The 19,902-nt window shown below is 37.4% G+C and overlaps 2 protein-coding genes across 3 annotated transcripts in view; both read left to right on the forward strand.

Moving 5' to 3' along the window:
- Positions 1-19,902, forward strand: part of LOC103145867 (lymphocyte antigen 6 family member D) — a 670,619-nt gene that overhangs the window by 457,183 nt on the left and 193,534 nt on the right. The gene's annotated exons all lie outside the window — the stretch shown is intronic.
- Positions 539-10,575, forward strand: cdc45 (CDC45 cell division cycle 45 homolog (S. cerevisiae)). 2 transcript variants are annotated; one of them, XM_007563463.2, is made up of 18 exons: positions 539-894; positions 997-1,056; positions 2,041-2,133; positions 2,220-2,357; positions 2,910-3,062; positions 3,132-3,190; positions 3,595-3,643; positions 3,748-3,809; positions 4,793-4,843; positions 4,929-5,048; positions 5,926-6,057; positions 6,157-6,255; positions 6,945-7,109; positions 7,561-7,699; positions 7,783-7,866; positions 8,829-8,947; positions 9,026-9,102; positions 10,182-10,575. In XM_007563463.2, the coding sequence occupies exons 1-18, from the start codon at positions 844-846 to the stop codon at positions 10,244-10,246; spliced, it is 1,716 nt and encodes a 571-aa protein (XP_007563525.1). In that variant the 5' UTR covers positions 539-843; the 3' UTR covers positions 10,247-10,575. The 2 variants fall into 2 exon arrangements, with proteins under 2 accessions (XP_007563525.1, XP_007563526.1); XM_007563464.1 differs by lacking the exon at positions 539-894 and having other exon boundaries at positions 2,019-2,133.

The following is a 19,902-nucleotide window of genomic DNA, read 5'->3' on the forward strand; positions in this document are numbered from 1 at the left end:
TATGCACTGTTAAATTGGCAGGTTTTTTTTCATACATCAATTTAAAATGTTTTTCACATATATTGGGACAATTTTCCTGTTCAATTGAAGTAAAACACATTTATTACAGTAAAAAATTAAAACAGATAAATTTTTCTACATCATAGAAAGTTGCCATGATAGAGTTGATCATGCACATTTAAGAGCCACTGAATATGCAGGTGCTATGAAGGAATTTTGCATTTTAAAGCTGTCCAAACGTGTATTTTATTTGCTTGTATAAAATTGGGACAAAAAAGATTCAGACATGGAACAGTTATGGAATTTATGTTTATTATTTTGACTTTTTTTGTTTTCTTATTTCATTTTTATCTAACATTTTACTTGTTCAAAAATAATAAACATTTCATTTAATTTCTTCTGTAACAGTTTGTACAATTAAGCCCAATTTTAACTTTTCATCTGAATATTTTAAACACTTAACTGTTAAGTTAAAAATGTTACAAATTACACTTAAAGGTGTTATATTTTATTTCCTTTGTTCATTTGCATTATTTAACTGAGTTAAGTACTTCTAAATTAAGCACATTTATCTGTTTATAACTGTTTCAGTGTATTTTACTTGTTCCTGGTAGGCGTGGTCTGAGAGCTCTGACGTAGCTGTATTCCTGGCCGTTGATTGGTTGGACGTGACGTGTGCAGTTGGCGCCAGATTTCTAACGCGGAACACAACAGCTGTCTGTGGCTGTGGAAACTGTTACACTGACTTTTGTCAGCTAAACTGAATTGGCTGAATTAGCTTCTCCACTCAGGCGTCTTACGGACTTTTATCAAGCTCGTCTCGTATTTAATCGCAATTTAAACATGTTTATCGCAGACATAAAGAAGGATTTTTATGAAGTTGTTGCCAACCAGGTAGGTTTTTCGGAACTGCTTGTTGGCTAACTAAGCTAGCGGCAGGCGGTAAGCTTGCTAGACGGTGTATAGTCAATTTTATGTGCTTTTGTTTGCATTTAGAGAGTCGCCCTCCTGGTTGCAGCGGACATCGATGGTCTCTGCGCCTGTAAGATACTGCAGGTAAGGGGAAGAGTCGTGTCAGCGTGAATTAGCTACTGTAGTCATAACAAAGGACACCTTCTTAAACTTTATATCATGATAACAAATACATGAAGAAATCTGACTGTCCTCATGCTTAGTGTTTTAAGACTTGACAAATATGTTTGTTTTTAAATTATGTTTAAGCTGTGTGCATATTTAAATGTGGAGTAACTTTTCCATACACAAATCAAAAAAGGAAAACAAAAGACAAAACGACTACAGAAATACATTAACAATGTTTAAATTTCCGTCAATAGCAAGAACTTGGTGAAAAGTGGAAAAAGATTCAGAGATCACACAAATCCAGTATTAGTACAGTTAAGCTTATTGAAACTTCATGAATTGATTGAATTAAATATTTTAAAATGTATGTACAAAGCGCATATACATAATAATATTCAACACAATTTTGTAAAGAGAAGACAAATTTATGGTTCTGAAATAAAAAAAAAATAGATTCAGAGCAACAACGATGGATAGATGCATTTCAATTTAGCATTTCAGATGCCAGTTTACGAAACAACGTTAACAATGAGATAAAACAATCTAAATCTGTTTCTGCTTTTCAAAGAAATTGTAAAATTATTTTTGAAGTGATTATTTTTGAGTAAACTGAAGTTTTATTGTGTATTTTTGTGTGTTTGAAATATATTTGTAATAGTCTTCTGAGCTGAGTAGCTTTTCTTTTATGTGAATTGACGGGAAAATATTATAAGTTTGTACTTTATGCTCTTTTTCATTAGTGATTTCTTTTTAGATATTGAATTAACTATTTATTGAGTTAATGAAATACAAAATAAAGTGATTGAAAATAAACACAGCCTGGCAGCTGCCAGGCTTACAATTCATACCAATCAGTGTATTGGTATGAATCAGCAGATTAGCATGAGTAGGTTTGCCTGATGTTTTGTCTAAAGATAAATTATTATTGTTTATTTGAGGATTAATGGGAGGCTTTTCTAGGCGCTGTTTCACTGTGATCAGATCCAGTACACTCTGGTACCAGTTACAGGCTGGCAGGACCTCAGCACCGCCTTCCTGGAGCACAAAGAACAGGTGAGTTTCACCTGGCGGTTCCTTTGCAGGAGGAAGCCATGTTGAGTTTCCATTGACGCTCTGGACTGTTTTCCTTTGTGTTATAGTTTCGATATTTTGTTCTGATAAACTGCGGCGCCAACGTCGACCTGCTGGAGATGCTGCAGCCAGACAGCGACTCCATCTTCTTCATCTGCGACACCCACCGGCCCGTTGACGTCGTTAACGTCTACAACGACACCCAGGTGACGTAACCTGATTATTGACGACTTGATTTTATTTCTGTTGGCTAAATGACCTGAATTTGTACAAAATTTTATCTAGTCTGGTCAAAAACATACGAGTTAATTTCTGTTTCCAGACTTTATTTTCTCTCCTGTTGTTTAAAAATTGTTTTTCCTTCTTGTTTCCTTCCTTCCCAGCCTCCTGCCTTCCTTGGATACTTTGTCCCCTCGTCTCTTTCTTCCCTCTCTTTCATTCCTTCCTTACATCTTTAGTTCCTTTCTGCTTGTTTCCTTCATTACGTTCTCCGTCCTTCAATTGTTGGATCCATCCTTCTCTACTTATCTCTGTCCTTGAATCCTTCTGTCCTACTCCATCTTCTATTTCCATCCTTTCTTTGTTTCCTTGCTTCCTTCCTGTTTTACTTCTTCTTTGTTTCCATCCTTTCCTTCCTTTCTTACTTCCTTTCTTGCTTCCTTCCTTCCTTTTGTTTCTAATCTTTTTTGTTTTGTCTCAAATGGGGAAATCACATGATGGCGTCCTTCTTGTTTCATCCTCCGTCTTCTCCTCTGCAGATCAAGCTGCTCATCAAAGAGGACGACGACCTCGGCGTGCCGACGTACGATGACATCTTCCGGGATGAAGACGAGGAGGAGGAGGGCGAAGGCTCCGGGAATGAGAGCGATGAAGGCTCGGAGCCGTCGGGCAAACGGAGGAGATTTGATGAAGTGAGCTGAGCGTCCGGTCGGCGGCGGCGGAGCTGAGGACTGGAGCTGACCGTTGTCGTGTTGTTGCAGGGCGCCATCGAGAGGCGGATCGAAAGGCAGAGAGCAAAGAGGCAGTGGGAGGCCAGAAGGTGATCAGTTGATCCGTTTCATAAAGACACAACCTCCATTTTCTGTTTTCTCAAATCTCTTTCACGTCTTTGTCGATTCTCATCTTCTCCGATTATCTGTGAAACAAACTCTTAGTTATGCTACGTAGAACTGGGTGATATATTTTAAAAACATACTTTTCAAACAAGATGGCCGCCACCTGACATCACTCTGAACTATGGAAACCCGAGGAGTATTGGTGGGGGAAAAAAAAATCCAGATTTTCCAAAAATTAAATCTTCAAAACCAGAAAATTTGATAAAGCAATTTGTCACAGCATTAAAAGATCTGATGAAGGACTGAAGAAACAGTGATAGCGAGCATTTTAAAGTTTCAGTTTTTTCATTTACCAAGAATTAATTTGGGTCATTTGAATGTTTGACAGGAGGGAGATCCTGTTCGACTATGAGCAGTATGAATACCACGGGACCTCTGTGAGTAAGATGAACTGTAGAGAAAAGTGAATTCATAGTGAGCGTTCATTCATTTTTGCCCTGTGGATGTGTGGCAGCCATGTTTGAGACGTTTCTGTTCGCAGGCGGCCATGATGTTTTTTGAGCTCGCCTGGGTCCTGACTAAAGACACGAAGGACATGCTGTGGTGAGTTTGTCTCTGAACGTCACTGTGCATACTTGTGCTTGAAAATGCTTGAACTGGTTTGGAAAGTGCTTCATTTCTGTATGAAGTCCTTGAAAGTGCTTGAAATTTAAACGGCACAGTTTTTTAATAAAATGCAACATTTGATTGGAAAATTTTATTTATGGTTGAAATCTGATTTTTTTCAGACACCTAATAAATTATTTTTTTTTATCACTGTATGAAGTTAAAGCGACTAACATTTTCTTGTTTTAGGTCAGTTAAAATTACCAAAATTATTTATTTTTTCTAATTTCCAGAAAATGATATTGAGAACATTTTTTAGAGATTTTTTTTTTTGTAATTTTCTTTGTATGTTATGTTATATCATTTAATTTGAACAAATTAACACAATTTGTTTGGATTGTTTCAATTTAATAATTGTTTATCATCCCTATTTTATCATCGGCTCAATGACTTATTGATTGTATAATATTTTGTACATTAAACAACGTTATTTAAACTGGGGGATTTTTTACTATTTTGTTAAGTAATATTAGTGTCATACATTTCCGTATAGCGTACAACGTAATTGCGGCATAGTTCTCTTCTTAGTGCAATTATGTTAAATAATCAATAAATAGCGAAACAGAAATAAATAATAAACACACTATTTGACACCAAATGGTGGTGTGAAATTTGGTGTTTGAGACATTTCAAAACAAAAAATTTTGTTATATTGGTGGAGTACTACCAAAAGATGTTAATAACAGTAATAAATATTATATAATAGTAAATTGAAACTGGTTTCCTTTTTAGTCAGTTTGTCTTGTTTTTATCTCCAAAGTCTGATGCTGGAACCGTTTGAAAACTTTCCTTGAAAATGATTTAAAAAGTGCTTGAATTTTACTGAGGGAAAGATGTAGGAACATGAAGTCATAGTGTAGGTCAATATTGGACCCGTCACCCTGCAGGCTGTGTGTTAACTCTGTTATTTGTTGTTGCAGGTGGTCCATCATCGGCCTGACAGACCAGTGGGTTCATGATAAAATCCCCCAGTAAGAGCAGCCTCTGCATTTTGAAAAAGGTTTTTGATACGTATCACCAAGTGTCTCTCAGGGAGAGTTTATGTTCTTGTTTTAGCATGAAGTACGTGTCGGACATCGCGACGGTACAGCGCCACGTCTCCCGACACAACCACCGAAACGAGGATGAGGAGAACTCTCTGTCCATCGACTGCATGAGGATCTCCTTTGAATACGAGTATCCTTCCTTAAGGCCCCTCAGTCAAACATAAACATGGCTGGTATCCATGGAAACGCCAGACTAGAAGCTGATGCAACCTTTCTCGAAAGGTTCTAATGCAAAAATACAGACATTTATGGAGCTCTGATAGTGCCAAAAATATATAGAAATTTTGTAGGTTTTCATTCAGTTCTTTTTCTTCAATAAAATCTGCCTTAAATTTGTTTTTTTCCCCTTCTTTCTTTTTTTTACTCTTGAGTTACAAAAAAGGAAAAAAATAATAAATTGAAGTCAAACATATAATTTCCTTATTGTTTTACTACAATTGAATAAAAAATACATGGGGTTATAAAAAAGAGCAGTTTTAGACATGTAAAAATAAGTTTAGTAAGTAAAAACAGGAAATTTCCAGTTTTGTAGGTGATGCCAACCTGTGCCAAAGGCAAAATTCCTATGTATTTTTCTTTTTTTTCTTTTACTTAAAACTCTATAAATTTGTTTTTAGTTTACCTCAGCTGCATCAGTTTTTGCACAGGTAATGTGGATCTATGGTTTGTGCAAGTCTGTAACCTTATTTATGATGTTTCTAAAAGATTTATATACTTTATAGTGCAAAAATATTCTGGCGAGGGACAAAAGAAAATCCTAATTATTTATGTTTCCTTGCTAATTTTCTCTGAAACTATAGCAGCTGCTGAAATACTTGAACATCTGGTGGAGTCATTAAAGTGTTAGCTTTATTTTCATACCGAGATTGTACTTTTGTAATTGCTGAGTAAAACTAAATTTGGTTTTGTTATTTTAACTATATGTCAGAAATCCCCGTGTTGCTTACAGATTCTTGGATTTTGTCTTGTTTAGCCATAAGACGTTTTTTCTTAACGCTTTTCTTCAGCCTTCGTCTGGCGTTGTACCATCACTGGTCTCTGTATGAGAGCATCTGCAACTCCTACTACACAGCATGCAGCTTCAAGCTTTGGACCCTAAAAGGACAAAAGAAACTCCAGGAGTTCTTGGCTGACATGGGGTACGAGCTTTGTGTGGAAACAATACTGAGTTTTCCTGTTTTTTGATTATTTATTTTGTGTTTTGCTCTGAATGTATGCGTTTTTATTTCTTGTTACAGGCTACCACTGAGACAAGTTAAACAAAAATTTAAGTCAATGGACGTTACGATCAAGGAGAACCTCAGGGACGTCATTGAGGAATCGTCTAATAAATACGGGTATGTATACAAGTTAAAAAACTTGTGTGCATCGCTGTGTCACAATAACAAATCTTTCTGGATGATAAATTGTTCCAGACGTTATTGCAATAAATGATAATATTGTTGTTTTGAGACCATTTTCAAGTAATATAATATCTACGAAATAATACAAGAACACATTCTCAATGATCAATGAACTTTTACACTCAAATGAACATTTAACACTGGAACAGGAAGACATTTTAAATATCCAAAATAAATAAACAAAACAAATAAAATAAATTATGAGTTCTCTGTAAACAAATTTGTCCTTCAAATAACGGTCTAGTTGAGGCCAAATCACCAGACTGAAGGCTTTTGTCATCCAATTTTTGGTGGGGAAAAAAAAAGAGAAAAACAATAAATCATGAACATGGAAATTATTGAACTTGTTATAATTTGTCATGTGATTGATTGATTTATTGCTAATTGTGACAGATCTACATGTGACCCAAACAATTTAGGTCTCTAAACCTCCACAGGAGTTTAAAAATAACCAATAATGTACTAGATAATGGTCCATGGGGTGAGCTCGAAGCCAACAACGAAATAGAAATAACTAAATGGCACCAATAGAAGAAGAAAACAACAAATTAAAAAGTGCAAATGAAGCAACCTGTTCCTTTACCAGCTCTAACATTGGTTTCATATTTTCCCGTCACTGACAGAATGAAGGATATTCGAATTCAGACGTTTGGCGTCCACTTTGGGTTTAAGAACAGCTTCCTGGCCAGCGACATGGTTCACGCCGCCGCCGCCTTGCTGGAGAGCACGGAGCGGGACGAGAATGACCCCACCGACAACTTCATCAAGGCGCTCGATTCCCTCTCACGGTGCGCACACTATCCAGTACTAACTCGCCTTAATGCTGTTGCCTTTCTGTAAAATAGAACTGCTGCTGCCGCTGTTGCACATTTTTAAAAGGGGACCTGTCATACAAAATTCACATTTAGCACGTTTTTGTACTTTGGTCTCAACTAAAAAAACAACCAAAGAAAACACGCAGTCACATTTTAGCAATGAGTTGATCTCAACCCCAGCGAAGGCAGCCCGTTACCTAGCAACCCCACCAAAGTTCCACCCGTCACCTAGCAACCCAAGCTGAGCTCCAGACCGCTTGGTCAGCTGGTTTTACCGCTGCATACAAAATAATTATCTGCAGCAGGAGTGACAATTAGCATCAGCAGGCCATACTTCAGAGAAAACTATAATCTGTCATTGCATCGATAGTAATACCACATGTATAAAGGAGCACATTCATTTGCTTCCAATTGTTTTGTGCAGGAGCAACCTGGATCGTCTCCTATCAGGCATCGACCTGGCGAAGAAGAAGCTGATCGCCATCCAGCAGACTGTCGCTAGCTGCATCTGCACTAACATCATCCTGTCGCAGGGACCCTTCCTCTACTGCTACCTCATGGAGGTACGGCTGTTTACGCCATGAAGAGGTTTCCGCTAGCTGCAGATTCCCATGTAAACTCCTGTCTGTTCTGTTTTTCCATGAAGGGAACACCTGATGTGAAGCTCTTCTCCAAACCGCTGGCGCTAACTCTGCTCTGCAAATACTTGCTGAAGGCGTTCGTCCAGTCGGTGAGTACGCACAGCGTTTGATTCTGGAGGCAATGATCACACAGTTGCTTTAAATCCTTCAAAATCCTCAAATTTCTATTAGGTGTTTTCAAGGTTTGTAAACTGGTTGATTTCTTTATCAAGTCTTTGAAAGTGCTGCACAGTTTTGTATTAAAGTGCAATCCAACCTTTTGATGAAAAGCCTAAATTTGCGAAATGTTATTTGTAGTTAAAACCAGATGTGTTCATGTTCATATTAAAAGGACAGACACATTTGTTTTTATCACTGTCTGAAGTTAAATCAGAGTAAACTTCAGTTAAAATTACTTCTATTTGCTAAAAGCCTTCTTTCTACAGACTCTTACAAAAACAGAGCATATTTGGTCAGAGGCTTTTCAGATTTGCTGTAATATAGACTGCTACATGAGATCTTTCTTACCCACAGCCATCACTATATATAATAAGTCTGTGAAGAATTTTGAATTAATTAGTTACAGCAACATTTAATTACCTTTTGGGATTTCTTTACATTTGTCCAAGCTTTTAATTTGCACAGGAAGGTAATTTAAGATTTGTTTGGACTGTTTCAGTGTAATTAATATTTATTTTCCCTAATGGCTAAGTGACTTATTGATGATCTTATATTTTATACATTAAACAAAGTTATTGAAATTGCTGGGTTTTTTTGTTAAATTAGTGTTTAGGCTGCAAGAGAAACTTTTCAAAACATAAAACTTTGTTATATTTTAGTTTACTTTGTTCCTGCTGTAGAAAACTACCATGAGAAATATTAAAAACAGTAATAAATGATGTCATATATTAGTGATGTTTTTTTAGATCACTTGTGTAATTTTTATCTCCAAAGTCTGGTAATAGAAAAGTTTGAAAACGTACCTTGAAAGTACTTGAAAAGTGCTTGAATTTCACTGAGACTCAGACATTAAAGACTTTCCGCTCGTTTATTTGTTGTCCTGCTTGTTCAGACGAGGAACAAACGCTGCAAGCTGCTTCCTCTCATCATGGCTGCTCCTAAAGACATGGAGAAGGGAACCGTTATCGTTGTGGGAATCCCTCCGGAGTCAGAGACGTCAGACAAGAAGAAGTAAGTTTCCGCTTTCAATCCTCAAGCCTCTTGAGAACTTTTTATTCTCAACCGTGATCTGTTTGTTTTTTCTTGAAGTTTCTTTGGTCGGGCCTTTGAAAAAGCTGCAGAGAGCACCAGCTCCAGAACCCTTCATGATCATTTTGACACGTCGAGTAAGTGACGCTTATTTACCGTCCCATGTACCCCGTCCCTTCGTTAATGTAGGAATTACTTCATAAACAAACTGACTCAGTCTACCAAAATTACTCAGAGCATCAACAACTCAACCAGGAAGTCAACATTTAAATCTCTGCAGGCCTCACTTGTTCAGTTATAATCACTGTGCATTAATATGCATCATAAAAACATCATTCCTCCAGCTGATTCCTGCATTGTTTTGCTGTTTTCAAGGAAGAAAATTCATAAAACTAAAAGTTAATTTGCTTTGGCGTTAAAACGGACATAAAATCCATGAACATAATGCATTATTTGCAGAATATAAAATATTTAGCCATAATGAAGGCCACATTGACACAGCAGGTCTCGATGTTCAAACTGTTTTTTTGTTGTTGTTGTTGTTGTTTTTCATTCTTTTTTCTGCTGAAATTATTTTTTCCCCTTTTTTGGGCCATTGCAGATAGAAAAAAAAATCCTCAAAAACTCAATGTTTTATAATAATTATAGAAATTTTGTAGAAAAAATTCTGAAACTTAGAAAAAAACTTGGAAATTTCTGAGTTAGAAAAGTTGAAAATTTGCAAGAAAAAAAAAAACATTTTGAGATTAAGATGACATTTTCTAGAAAACAAACTTGGAATATTTGAGTTTGAAAAGTACTTGAAAAGTAAAAAACTTGCAAGAAAAAAACTGAAATTATCTAAAAAGATAAAAAAACAATCTTCTAGCAATAATAGATTTTTTATTTATTCCCAACATTTTTTTATTCTAAAAATAATATGGCTTAAATTTTCTCATCTCTTTCTATGGACACTAGGTGGCAGGATTGTCTCATGTTGATCCTAAAAGCTAAACTCCACAGAAGACATAATTCCTGAGTTATCCTGACAGTTTCAGCACCTCTGAAATGTTTCAGATTATTTCCAGTCATTCCCACCTCAAACATTTGGAGCGTTTATTTTCCCAGTTTCCTCCAGGGAATCTGCCGCATGAAAACACCCACCTGGGTTGTGATGGATGTGTTCTGTCGTTTTTTTCTTTTCACAGTTTATTTATCGGTGTGTTTCTGTTTACAGTAATCGAACTGAAGTCGGAGGATCGGAGCAAGTTCTTGGACGCCCTAATCACTCTGCTGTCATAAAACCCCTGACAGCCGGAGAAGCTTTTCAGGCCAGGCGCGCATTCCTCCAGGCTTTACTCTGGAGGAATAATCTGGTCTGGCCAGACTCTTAAAGTGTCACCAGCACAAAAACTTTAAGCATTGTTTTATGGGTTTTAATTGGTTTTATGTGTATATTGTACAGATCTCTTATCCGTGTTTTGGACTTTAAAGTTTGTTTTAAATCTTCTGCTTTTTTAATCCAAAATGTTGTGCATATTAAATTACATTATAGACATGTTTAATTGTTTAATGTTGCCTGTTCTGTCTGTGAAAAATAAAAACAATTTTTTATTTTTTAGCAGTTTCAAAAATTTCCTGATTAAGTCTCATTCAACATAGCAGCCCCACCGAAGCCCAGCCCAACATCTAGCAACCCATACGGAGCGCCAGCACGTTTGGTCTGGAGCTCCAAAAGTTTTACAATGGCTGCTGGAAAAGACAAGTGTGTTTTGTTGAATTACCATCCAGAAACCACTTGCTGCATTCTTGTTGGTTGTGCAGGAGGCTCTACTTCTGCTTTTCAAAGATGTACAGTTGTATTATTGCACATCTGTTTTCACCTGCGATTATAAATATTGAGTTTAGGGCCGTGGCCAACAGCAGATTATTTGGATTTAAGGTGACAGGAACCCCTAAAATAGATTCTGAAAGAACATCAAATTAGACAGAACTGACCAAACTAAAGTCTTGTCTAACAATTATTTTGTGCAAGAAAATATAATATGTTTTGTAAAGCCCCTAATCTATCTCAACCAGGATCTGATTTAAGTTCAGAAAATGTTTGTCTTTTTATGCAGTGTATATAAATATCTGGTTTCTATTGTAAACACAGGGAGCCAGAGAGTGTTAGATGTGAAGTCAACCTACTGGATCTGAGGAGAACAACACCTGATGTATCCATTGGAGCTCAGCATGTTGTTGTGGGTCAAAGGTTAATGTGGTGAACTTGACCCACATTGGACAGAATGTAGGTCAGGTTCTGGTGGTTGGTGAATTCCTGCTGCTTGGAGCTGCTCTCTGTGGGGTCATTATATTGTCCCCGGACCGGGATGCAATCGTGACCTTTTGGGCTCAGGGCTCGTTGGGCGTTGCCTCAGGAAGTGGTCCAGCCTCGGGTTGAGCTGTCCTGCAGCAGAGCGTTAGTGTAAACAAACAGGCCATCATTCCTCCGTAATGCTGCGGTATACAGATAAAGAAATGATGAGGAGGATGTTTATTTTTCCAAATTACAGGTTAATGGAGTTCTTGAACTTCAGTTTTGGTTTAAATTTGTCATAAACAGACTTATTTTTTGTCATTTCTGAGATGCAAACTTATAAAAATGAACATTTTATTTAATTAGTTTGAAATTGAAATGTTTATTGTAGAAAATGTTGATGTAATTCAAGTTCTAAGTGAAGAAGTTGCACTCGGATCTGAATTAATCACTGAATTGATACAACTTTAAAATTTGATATGTATTATTTTAAACAAGACTATCATGTTATTTTATGTTTTAATGTTATTCCCTCATCAGATACATAACTGGAGTGTCGTTTTGATTCTTATAAGTAATGTTGGATTTCTATATTTTATTTTATTAAAACTGAAGATAACTTGATTGGGCTATAAAATGGCGACATGTGCCTGGAAGTTACACAGTACCGCCCCTTTAAAAGAAATTTGCAATTTGATAACTTGAAATTGGTCTCTGTCTCTTTAAGAAGTTCCTACTGTTTCCAAGACTCTCCTTCAGCAAGTCGTCACAACAAAACCTTTCCACTATGCTGTTTTCAATCGTTATTAGGAGCTTTGGACTGAGAAGTAGTTCTTGTGATACACCAGCTCCACCAGGTGTCTGCTAATTGTTGCTGCCACTAGTCTGGAGGAGCTGTGAGGAAGAAGCTCGGCTGGAAGAACTATGTGAAATAGGTGGTGCTTTGTGAGACCGAGCGTTTAGTCAAAGCTCCAGGCATCTCTGATGAAGGAATAACCGTATAACATGACTTTATGTAATACTGCCACTTTAAATAAAACAAAACTAAATAATAGTAATAAAAGTGAAATTATGCAGGATATTTATTTTCCTAGAGTTCCTATAAAATTTGTAGGAATGTAAAAAAGTTCAAGGGGTGTAAATACCTTTTTTGGGTGGGTAATGGTTGTGGGTTTTGAAGGAGCTGAATGGGGGGAACCCCTTTAGAAAAAAAAAAAAAAACATTTCCCAAAAGAAGCTAACAGGCCAGAGATGTCACTGAATGGGCAATCGGCATGGTAACCAGGCAGAACCTGCAGTTGCCTGGCAACCAGAGCCTATAATGTGGTGGTATGGATGAGCCTAATAAAAGGCCTTTCCGTCAGACATTCCAGCAAACGTGGTCACACGCACACACACAAAGCAGTCTGGAGGATGAAGGAAGGATTTACTGGAAACTTTTAATGGCCACTGCAAACATCTGACAGCAAAACCCAACAACTTCATTGTGTGTTGCTTTAAGAGCAACAGTTGCCTGCTGCAATGAGTACAGAGGAATAATTAGAAAAAAAACACTTGTTAGTGTTTTTTTGGTGAGCAATAACAGTGACAAACAGGAGATTAATTTTAAAAACTGAGGCTAAAAACCATTCCCAAAATGATACAGATACTCAGCTGAATTAGTGACTGCTGATTTAGTTCATGTGAAGTTCTACGAGCTCTAAAGCAAAGCAGCATTAATTAATGTTTTCTCTGCTTGAGTCAGAGTTACGTCAGAGCCAGCAGGTGCATTTGGTCAGCAGACTTCCCAGCTGGACGGAGCCCACTCACCAGAGAGCAGAGCCAAGTGTCAGCAGGTGGTCGCATGTGGGGGACAAATGTAGCTTTGTGCAAAGAGTTAAAGACCCCATGAGCATTTGTTTAAGAAACAATGAGAGGGCCATTGTGGCTAGAGATCAGGACAAAAAGCAAGAAAAAAAAACCCCCACAGCATTCAGCTCTGTGCCATATTCTCAAGATCTACCACTTTGTGACTCATGGGTTTGATTCTGAAACCCGCTGCATGGCCAGGCTTCCTGTGCGAGGGACAGCGGAACAGGAAGCAGGAAGGAACTTGGATTGTGTGGAGAGGAGGAGGCTGTGTGTGTGCATGTTTGTGTGTGTGTGTGCGCGTGTGTGTGTGTGTGTTTCTTTTTGTCGGCTTGGAGCTTGTTGGAAATTGCTCCAAAATCTAAATTAAACAACGAAAGACAGGTGCAACCTAATCTAGACTCCTGCCCTACAGTTTTGGTTTTAGTCCATTTGTTCTCATGTCTCACATTCAAAACCAGGTCATTTATTTTACTGTTTTAAATAGTTTTATAAGCAAATACATCAGATTTGTAGTGCTGAGCCATCATCTTAGGCGTCAATTTCCAAGACATATCCTGAATGAGGTCAGCACGTTCATATTTTATTACTTAAAAGTGACCTACTTCTCCTTGAAAAGGTTGGAATAGATCTACGGACTATACAAAACATGTTCATTACATTTTATTCACTAAATCATTCTTAGATCATGAGATTTTAGTCTGGTCATTTCCTTTCGGAATGAGCTGTTTTAGGGCGTCTTGTCACTATAAATCCCCCAATTCAACGTTTACACTCACTCATGAAAATGGCTACAAACAGATGCACAGTTTACAACTGCACATCTTTGAAAAGCAGAAGTAGAGCCTCCTGCACAACCAGCAAGAATGCAGCAAGTGGTTTCTTGATGGTAAGTCTACAACAAAACATGAAAGGATGAATGGATGGAAGGATGAATGGCAAGCAGAACTTGGTAGTAACTTGTTACATTACATTACTTTTCAGTTGCAGTTACTTGAGTAACTTTTGGGGGGAAAATTACTTTTAGGAGTTCTTCTTACTCTTACTTTAGTTATTTTATTATGAAGTATTAATCAATTCAAATTTCTGGATTCTCTACTCACTGTGAGTAACTTCACTGAATGAAGAACAAAAATGTTTTATCCTAAAATTCACCAGACACAGACACACACCTGCAGTTTTTGTTAAAGTTTCATAAATTTTATATTGAAAGAAATTAATTTAGAAAAAATATTTTTCCTGATTGTGTTATTTTGTAATTATGTTATTCATATAAATTATTTTCATTTTGGTTTTTAAAATACCAAAATTTCCACATAACTTTATATGTTGGTCTGTCTGATTATTTCATTTTTAAATATGAAATGATTGACATCTCAATCACTTGAGTAGCCTTTTTTTCCTTTTTTTAACAAATACTTTTTACTGGGATAATTTCTTGAATGGATACTTTTTGCTTTTACTTGAGTAAAAATATGTTGAAGTAGTTCTACTCTTACTTGAGCACACCTTTTGGATACTCTTCTCTGATTGTAAGTGAAATAATTTGTTTAAATAATTAGTTTCTGCTTCATGGCATAATGTGCTATACCACTAATTGTAAAAAGGTAATGTCATATTTAAAGGAAAATAATATTTCAACCATATCTCAATACAATCTCTAAAGTTAGAGAAATAATCTCCCAGATGTTTAATCTAGATTTCTAAAAATATCTCAATATGGGTGTTTTTTGTTTGTTGTTATTTTTTTCTTGTTTCTTCCAGGAAGGGGATGAATTGAGTCTGGAGGGAGATATTCATTAGAAAAACGAAAGACGAAGGATCAGGGAGTCTCCTCTCTACATGTCTACATGAGATCATGCTTCTGTGTAGTTTATCATCCAAACAAGTCCATTTTCATCCCCGAACCAGTAAAAGCTTGCTGCTACTTGGACAGATGCAAGTCAGAGCAGATAAAGTGGTGAGGGAGGAAAGCTAAGATGAAGACAGTTCCTGGTAGGATGAGGAATGTCTCTGGGGGATCAGGAGGCATTCCTGATTTAGCACAGTTAGCAGAACGTATGATATTGAAGTCTATGCTAGCAGGATTAAGCAGAAACTCCCTATTTGTAATTTCTGTATGGACCCTTTGCAGGGTGACATGACATGGTTGTCAAGTTGTCAATATAACGAACTATATCTTAAATGTAGGCCCGATATATAAAAGAAAAAGCGATGCAGTGCTTTGCAACTAATTGTCAACATTGCAACAACTAGATAACAAGGTTAGGAAAAAGTTTTAATTAAGAAAAAAATAGCAAGGGGGAGAGGGAAGTAGTTCAGTTATGCTAGCTTGACTTTGACAAACTTGATGTAGATGTGATGTGGAATTCGGTGTGCTTCGGTTCAGTTAAAAAATAAAAAAGGCGACCTAAACATGAACTCTGACAGATCATAAGTAGAGCAGTTTTTAAATTAGGGTGCGTTCACTCTGCAGCCTGAAGTGACTCAACTCCGATTTTTTTGACGTAATGCGACCTGTATCCGATCTTTTCATGGCAGTGTGAACAGCACAGGTCGGATTCTTTTTCGAATGTGACCCATATCCGATACTATCCGATTCAAATGCGACCTAACGTCCAGGTCGCATTCATCCAAACTGAACGTCAGTTTCTCAACAAATCTCACTATTCTGCGTCCTGATAAGCGCAAGTGGGAAGAAAAACAACTAACATTACGGATTATATGAGGATTAAGTTGTTAATATGCTGCCCCGGCCGGACAACAACTTCAAATATGTAAACTAAGCTCCACTGTTAGCTTCCATGTTTACTTCCGCAAACACTGAGCACTTCTTCTTTTTATGGCAGTTGGCAGAACACTTAGAACTCTGGCTATTGCGCCCTCTACTGCGCATACGGGACACTTTCAGGTCGTTTGCCCGTTCACACTGCAGAACGCATACAGGTCGCGTTTACTGGCAGTGTGAACGCCCCGGCAAAAAAAATCGGAATTGCCAAAAAAATCGGAATTGAGTCACTTCAGGCTGCAGTATGAACGCACCCTTAGCTAATCAACCACCGCAGTATTAGGTTAGCTTATAGCAGCAGTAGCTAATTGCAAAATAAACGTCAAGCCTATAAACGCAGTACTGTAACGGACTGTTCTGACATTTGTGTTGGAAATGTTTGAGTGTTTTTTGGTGTTGGATCCTGAAACTGTCAGTCGCTATGGCAACGAGTCCGTGTGTAGCGTAGCCGGAACGGAGAGCAAGAAAAGGGTGTTTTTTTTATGAAGGTTCGTGATTTTGATTCGTTCTTTAACGGATTTTCTGCGTTATTTTCCCCTCAGCTGTGGCGCACTACATCTTCAGGTTTCATTTTGCTCACGGAACTGTTCCACCGCGGCAGCGCGGCTGTGGACGGCATGTAAAACAAGAGTCTTTTGACCTCCAGCGTTGGCGCATGCGCAAAATTTCGGTACATAAAAACACTCAAAGGCAAAGAGTGGCACTTCAAATTGCGAATCTGGACACACAAAGAATAAAACAACATTTATGTAAAAGCGCTTTACTTTCGCTTCATGAACTCTACTCAGTCTTTGTACCAGTAGATTTTCAGGAATGATGGCTGCTCTGCTTATTAGCTCAAGGAAGTCCTGCATCACTGAGCCACCCTCCACAGAGACTGACAGAAAAGACAGCCGACTAGATTCAGGCCGGCCTTTATCTGGCTCTCTTCCTGGCACCCTGGAGAGCAAAGCCTAACTTAATGAGAAAGTCACGCCTGCTGGATGTTATTGTGTCTCAGAAACAGTTTAGAGGAAAAAGTATTTACACTGACTCCTTCTTATACAGCATGCTTTACACTGCAAAATCTTGCCAAGTATTTTGGCCTAGTTTGTTGTGCAAAAATTTGGAATATCGAAATGATGGAGATCTGCTGTTCAGCAATAATAAGATGGTTTGATTCCTCTAATGCCAAAATAGTTTTTTGAAATTGGTAATTGAGAAGAATATAGTTAAATTATGATGTGAAAGTTTTTCATACATTTTTAAGGTCTGTGTCATTTCTAATCATAAACAAACTTAATTGAGTAAAAATCTGCAAGGTGTATGAATAATTCTGGCATAAATACATGCAACAAAGTGGCTAAATTTGACATAAATGAGCGTAACAAAACTAAAAAAATGTTGCCAGTATTTTAGAAATGCAAAACATCAATATAAGATTTTCAGGGATGTTTTCTGTTTTTATTTTGACCTAATTATCTGCCTTATGAAATATACCAACCAGGAAAACTAAAGGTTTTCTGGCAACTAAAACATCTAAATCAAATATGGCTTCTGCATCCGTAAAACCTCATAAATTCAAAATGAATTGTTTATAACTACTTATAACTGTTACCCAAGGTCCAACATTTACTGTTTTTGATATCTGTGTCTGTGGCACAGACTAACACATTTTAATATGACAGACTGTGTTTAAATGTGAACACGATTCACCCACTGCACTCGTATAAACCTGCATTCATAGCAACACCATGGTGACTGCAATAGGGATCACCAGAAGGTTTCACTTTAAGACAGATCCAGCTATGAGGGGATGTTTGGTGTTAAAGGTGGCAGGGGTTAAAGATCAGAGGGGTCATCTGTAAGCAGGCTGAAATGAAGATTGGAAGAGCTGATGTGTGTGTGAGTGTGTGTGTGTGTTTGTACAATCATCACAGCATGACAAGGAGACAGGCAGCAGACAGAAACAATCAACTGTAGCTGTTTTCCCAAGCTGTCCAGTGAAGCTAATCCTATCTGGAATCTGGGCTTGTTAGGGACACAAAGAACAGAAATCCTGAAGATGCTAAGGATAAATGTGTGCTTTGAGATAAGTGACACAACTTTACAAAACAAAACAAGAAAAGAATATTACACAGATTAGAGATAGATTTGTGCAACAGTGATTTTTATGTGCTTCAGAAATTGAGTCAAAGTTAAATTAGGTTAAAAAGTTCCAGGCAAAATCAAGCACAGTGTCTTGTTTTGTTGAAGACAACTTCTGGAAGGTTGAGTGGAAGAAGAAACTGTGGCAGAAACAAAAAATGTTAAATAAATGTATAATTTTTTTTGCTGGAAATGTCAGTTTACATCAGATAGATATAATTTTATGTTAATAGAAATACAATTCAATTTCTCTTGAAATTATCAGAGGAAAATTTGATAAAAAAAATGAAACCCTGAAGATCATAATACATTTTTGCTTTCAAGTAAGAGATAGATTTGTGCAACACTGTCTTTTATGTACTTCAGAAATTAATTATAAGTTAAATTAAGTAAAAACTTTAGATCACGCATTTTGTCTTATGTTGTTTTAAAAAAAATCTGAGTGGAAGAAAACAGTGCACAATACTAGATGAAATCAGATCTGTTGACCCAAAAATAAAGTCATAAAAACATCATGCAGTCACCAATAAACTGTATGATATCAATACAATTGACTCTATTTTACAGTCATGTCAAAATATGACATTTTATAGAGTGCAATCATCAAAATCATCAATACACATCAAATATGTTGGTCAATGTTTCATTTATTACAGTTCAAAAGCAACTCTAAACAGGTGGGTCTTTAGCATAGAGTTAAAGGAACTCAGTGTTTCAGCTGTTTTGCAGTTTTCTGGAAGCTGAATGCTCTTCCAGAAAACTGCTTCATGTGTTAGGAACACATAAAGAAACTACCAAAGTAAGACGTTCTAATGAAACTGTGGAGAAACCATTTCATGTCACATATTTTTAATAAACCAGGTCACACCTGTCCAAAGCGCAGGATCTGCCCCTTATCACCATCAACACTGACCAGCTCAGCTCTGTTGAGGCAACACATCTGTTTGAGTGTGAATGCTTTAAAAAGCGGCTTCGCACTGACTGTGTGATCCTCCCCTGGGAGACGTTTCATCAGTGTGTGCGTGTCGGTGTTGTTATGTGCCACATTCCTCGGATGAAGGGAGGCGTAAAGGGCGCTGGCCTCACTTCACCGGAGCCAGGGGGAGTGGGAGTGGGGTGCTGCTGAAGAGGCTGAGCAGGTGGAAGTCACACCGACTGGTCGACGACGCTCACTGTCTCTGGGCAGGAAGGTGTGAGAACCTCATCTCACAAACTCATTCGTGTTTTTTTTTTAATTCATCCATATTTTACCTTTAGTTGCAACAGCGACTAAAGACTTTAAGAGGCAATCCTCCAGCTGCAGCTGCTGCTGGAGTTCTGACTGAAGCCAGGAAGATAGAGCACGTCACAGCAGTTGTAAAATCCTGACTCCTGCTTCCTGTAGCTCAGAGAATAGACGTTAAAATATTGTTAGTTTATAAATACTGTTAGTTTATAAATCCCTGAACGGCTTAGCACCACGATACATTAGAGATCTGCTGCTGTTGTTGGTGTCAGGATTCTGGGTTGTTGAGTTTTGTTTTGTTTGATTTGGTTCTAGTTTCATTATTATTTTGTGTTTCTTGGTTAGATCTGTCTTGTTCCTGTTTTTTCCTCTAGTTCAGATATTATTAGGTTCATTTCTTGTTTATAGTTATTCTTAGTTACTCTAGTTTAATCATTTTTGTGTCCACTAATCTTTAGTGTTAGAGTTAGATTCCAGTCCCTTGTGTTTCTCTCTCTTTCTCTCCCTTCACATCTGCAGTCAGTTTTCCAATCAACCCTGTTCTTTGTTTCACCAATCAACCTCCCTGTATTTAAGATCCTCTCTTTCAGTCACTCCTTGCCGGTTCCTTTCCTCTTCTCCCGTCACTTCCTCATCCTGCTCCGTCTTCTCCTCATGTCCTCCTTGCTGGT

Source organism: Poecilia formosa, unplaced genomic scaffold, assembly GCF_000485575.1.
Source record: "Poecilia formosa unplaced genomic scaffold, Poecilia_formosa-5.1.2 Scaffold148, whole genome shotgun sequence".
Classification (NCBI taxonomy): Eukaryota; Metazoa; Chordata; class Actinopteri; order Cyprinodontiformes; family Poeciliidae; genus Poecilia; species Poecilia formosa.